General features: G+C 50.2%; 1 protein-coding gene across 2 annotated transcripts in view; it reads right to left on the reverse strand.

The window, feature by feature from the left end:
• Ccdc93 (coiled-coil domain containing 93) overlaps nt 1-5107 on the reverse strand; it is a 70746-nt gene that overhangs the window by 58145 nt on the left and 7494 nt on the right. For both annotated transcript variants that reach the window (XM_026779735.1, XM_005348252.2), the window contains exon 4: nt 2645-2756. In XM_026779735.1, coding sequence (XP_026635536.1) covers nt 2645-2756 — 112 coding nt within the window. The remainder of the gene's footprint in view (nt 1-2644; nt 2757-5107) is intronic.

Raw genomic sequence — 5107 nt, forward strand, 5'->3', positions numbered from 1 at the left:
ACAGACACACACACACACACACACACACACACGCTGTTATGTAACATTTCCCTCTAAGACTGAAACATTTCACCCTAAAGGAACATTCCTTAAACAAGACTGCAAACATCTCAAAATAATGTCAGGAATTCCCCAAAATTGACCAGACTCACTAAGCCCCTCCTTGCCATAGTAAGCAACAAAGCCTGAGAAACTCTCCCAGACAGAAGGAAGGCAAGCTGGAAAGAAGACCCACAGACGACCAAAGCTGAGATCAGAGCAGCAGCCCAGAAGCAGCAGAAACCAGGGCAGCTCCCTTCTGAAAGAGGTTGAGACCTAGAAAGGAAACTCTCCACCCCGCTGAGCTGCCTGCAGGCTGTGCAGGGTGCTCCAGGGTCCCAGCTTTGTGAGCTGTCAGCTATGCTCAGGTGGGCCTTGGCGATGCAGCAATAACTGAGTCATTTCTGCTCCTGTAACTAATTCCTCACCCACATTCCTGCAAGTCTTATAACACCCACTGGTTCACCAGGCTGGACTGTGGTGATATCCACACTTTGATCTGGTGTAGCCTCCCTGCCTGAGGTGAGTAGACATAAGTGTATGTCGCCCTAGGAACAGTTCTGTCACACAACATATACACAAACACAAATATGCACAACACACACACACACACACACACACACACACACCCTGTGGACAATGCAAGCACTGAGCCTCTACTTGTTCCTGCTCTTCCTTCATTCTTTCCATCATTCAAGAGCACACTGGAAGAGAGAACCACTTGTCAGTATTGACGGTCCCTCCTCAAAGACCACTCCTACATCCTCAAAGCCATTTGGGGACAGTGGGGTTTACCAACTCACGGCATACTTGACCAGGTCAAGTTGCCTAGACACCGAGATGTATGGCCCATAGCAGGGCACTCCTGTAGGAATAGGTAAGTTCTATAGTTTATTTTTTAACTACATGTATGCAGGCAGGGTGCACACACATATGCCACAGCTCAGACGTGGAGATAGGAGAACAACCTTGTGGGGTCACTTCTCCTCGTCCATCTTTATGTGAGCTCTGGGAATCACACTTAGGCCTCCAGGGTTTCACAGTGCTTTACCTACAGTCATTTCAATGGCTCAAATTCTGCATGTTCTGCAGCCAGCACATGTAAAGGGCACGCTTAGAAAGCAGGTGCCCAAAATAGGTTAGCTTCATGAAAATAACACGCTACACAGCACATATACCATGGGACATGTTCCTGTGCTGTGCACACCCCAGGAAGAACATTCTTCTGTTGTTAATTAGCACCTCTTCTGCTTATTTCACTAGAGCACCAGCCCCACCCCAGTGGACCCCACCTGAAATCATGAGAGGGCAGGAAGGGAGAGAATCAGGCTGTATTGGAGCCTCCTCTGTTCCCACCAAGAACCATGGCTCTGGGTCACGTGTTGTCGTGCTAAAAAATCCCAACATAAAGCAAAGCAGAGGAGGACACATTTATTTCATCCCACAGTTACAGGCCAAGCCTAGCCAAGGCCAGAGAGAAAGGATGCATGCAGGCCTAGCCTCAGCTAACTTTCGCTACTCTTACAGATCAAACCAGGAATGGTGCTCACTCCAGGCGGGGTCTTCCCACATCCCTTACGGCGATCACAGACACACCCACAGGCCAAGCTGACCTACACAACCCAGTACGACCCCGTCCTAGTGTGGTTTTAGGTTGTGTCACTTTGAAGATGAAAACACAAGAACTAACCATGTAGCCAGGTGTGGTGGCACATGCTGTTAATCCCAGCACTCTGGAGGCAGAGGCAGGCGGATCTCTGGGAGTCTGAGGCCAGTCAGGTCTACAGAGTGAGTTTCAGGACAGCCAGAGATACACAGAGAAATCCTGTCCCAAAAAATAAAAACCCAACCAAACAACAATGAAAAACCAAACTAACCATGCAGCGTTCACCTCAGTTCATCTCTACCTCCTTGTAGATGGCTCACTGGACCCTGGTTCTGACCTTTCGTGTCTGTTACTATTCCATGTGAGGAGATGTTCTTTAGGTCACAGAGAGTGCGATCAGGCAAAGAGGGGAAAAAAGGCTGTATCCCGGGAGCCCCTCAGAGAACCTGTTCAAGAGTCCCCGAGCCTCCTAACAGACAGCCATTTTCTACTGTGACTCCCCCCTAGCACCCAAAAGAGCATCTACGTTCATAGGCTCAGATCCAGAATGGGAGGAAAAGGCGTGTCTTAGTCAGCTGCTCTAGTCTACTTGGCAAGCAGACACCAAATGATCAATGTCCAACACTGCCCTCTGACTTTCATATGCATGCACTCACATGTATGCTCATACACAAGTTCACCTACACACACTTGTAGGCCCCACACATGTGTGCACTAACAAAACACACACACACACACACACACACACACACACACACACAGTTGAAAAACAGCATCTGATGGGAGCATTCAAAGATTGTAGCAGAGGCCAGTGTGAGACCATGGCACATGGAATACCAGCTACCTTTCTAAGAATGATGGCCAGGATACCTGTCAAGTATGCTGCACCAAATCCATCCTGCACGCACTAAACCCAAGGTCCAGGCTGGGCTGTCTGAGAGCCAGATGTGTTCCAGGAACTCTTAATTCAGACACAAGAATCCACACAGAAGCCCTCACCTGCACAACAGGGAATATGTGAATAAAATCCATGCCCTGGATCTGGTGGGGCTCCAGCTGGTGGGGACACTTCATCCTTGGGAGAACTGAGACGATCTTTTCCGACAGAGCTCTGTCCAGAAAAAAAAGAAGCAGAGTGAGGCCATACTGAGAGGCTCTGAAGACATCTCTAACGTTCAAGGAGTCCTGTGGAGAAATCTCAGCCCCCGGGAAGCACAATTCAGCTGTGTGCATGGACAGTCACGAAACTGGGTCTTCTCACCCTTTACTGCCTCCCCCTCCCTCCCTCCCTCCCTCCCTCCTTCCTTCCTTCCTTCCTTCTTTCCTTCCTTCCTTCCTCCTTTTGGCAAGGTCTAATGCAGCCCAGGCTGGCCTCAGACTTCCTAAGTAGACAAGGATGATCCTCTGTCTCCACCTCGGTGCTGGTGCTGGTGTTACAGGCGTGTGCCACCATGCCCTATGACATGTGGTGCTGGGGATCATCCACCCAGACTCTAAGCTCAGCCAATGGAGACAAGCAGCTCCACTGGTTCAGGTTCCTGGGTTAGGGTTGGTCTTTACGATCAGCACAGCATCGTGCTGTTCTTTAGTGCCATCTTCTTCAACCGGAGGGGTGCTCCCTCTAGTGGGCCACAGAGCTATAGCTTATATCTATACAATGAACCTTAAAATTCAGCATCAAATCCAGAGGCTGAGACTTCAACAACACACAGCCAGAATTATGCCTTTGGAAAGGGTTCTCCCTGGCCACTCCTCATAGCCAGCTTAATCAGGCAATTCATAAACGCCCGGAGGGAAGAATATAGCAAATCATTGTGGGTTTTATGAGTCTCTTAAAACTGCCTCCCAGAAACTACAGCCAAGTCCAGAGAGTCCCAGCAACAAGTGGAAGTGGCTGCCAGCACTAACCCTGATGGCAGGAGAGACAGGGAAGGAAGCACAAAGGGTGGGGGCGAAGGGCAGGGGAAGGAAGGAAGGAAGGAAGGAAGTCTTCTTAGAGACCGTCACCAGCCACCCTCTGCTTTGCCAGGGGAACTCGGGTTTCCCGAAAAACTCAGGAGAAGGGGTGTCCTGGTAAGCTTGTCAACCTGACACAGCCTGGATCATCTGAGTGGAGAGCCTCAATTGAGGTACTGCCCAGATCAGACTGGTTTGTGTGTAAGCCTGGGGTTGTCTTGTTAGCTGCTATGGGAGTACACAGTCCACAGTGGGCAGCACCATCCCTACGCAGGTTGCTCTGGGGTGTACAAGAAAGTTAGCAAAGCATGAGCCTGGAAGTGAGTGAGCCGGCAAGATTCTGCCATGGATACTACTCCCGTTCCTGCTCGAGATGCTGCCCTGACTTCTTCAAAGATGGACTGTGACCTGTACTCCAAATAATCTCTTTCCTCTCCTAAGCTGCTTTTGATCATGGTGTCCATCACAGCAACTGAGCAAAATTAATAAAACAAGGGACAAGTATAGATCACCAGGCAAGCTTCCTAGCTTAAGATTTTAGTATGACCACTGCCATTACAGATTACAAATCTGACTTTAAGGGTATTTTCTTTTTAGACAGGATCTTGTCATAGCCCAGGATAGCCTCAAAATTGTAATCCTCCTGCCTCAGCTTCCTGAATGCCTGGATTATAGGTGTGTACCACACACCCAGCCATAGATACACTATTTCCTCCTCCACCATAGTCGACTTGTCCTGGATCTAAACCCCAGCCCTATCACCATCTCTGGGGCTTCTGGCTAGTCACCAGCGTGGGTTGACAGACCCACAACAAAACAACTGGGTGAGGAACAACCCAGGGAGAAACAACTGGAACAGAAGATGACTCAGAGGGTAAAAACATTCGTGGCAAACCTGACAACCTGAGATCAGTCTCCAGGACCCACATGGTGGAAGGAGAGGGCCAACTTTCACGTGTCCAATTCCACATGCAAACCACAGAACACACGCACGCACACAGAGTAAAACACTCAAATGTGGGAGGGGAAATAATGCTCATCTCACCGTCCAAAGGCAGGACAAATGGCAAATCGCACGCACAGCGCTGGGAAGAGGTTCCCTTCACCTAGAACACTGTCCCCTCAAGCCTCAGTCCCACAGCAGCCCATGCTCATGGCACTCAAACCTGCACACAGTTCCCACCTTGCTCCTCTCCACACACTTCCCAGCTGGAACAGCTCAGAGTGTTCCCACCGTGCTCCTCCCCACACTCTCCCCAGCTGGAACAGCTCAGAGTGCTCCCACCATGCTCCTCCCCACACTCTCCCCAGTTAGAACTTCTTAGAGTGCTCCCACTGTGCTCCTCCCCACACTCTCCCCTAGTTGGAACAGCTCAGAGTGCTCCCACCGTGCTCCTCCCCACACTCTCCTCCAGTTGGAACTTCTTAGAGTGCTCCCACTGTGCTCCTCCCCACACTCTCCCCCAGTTGGAACTTCTTAGAGTGCTCCCACTGTGCTCCTCCCCA

Source organism: Microtus ochrogaster, chromosome 6, assembly GCF_000317375.1.
Source record: "Microtus ochrogaster isolate Prairie Vole_2 chromosome 6, MicOch1.0, whole genome shotgun sequence".
In the NCBI taxonomy this organism is placed as follows: Eukaryota; Metazoa; Chordata; class Mammalia; order Rodentia; family Cricetidae; genus Microtus; species Microtus ochrogaster.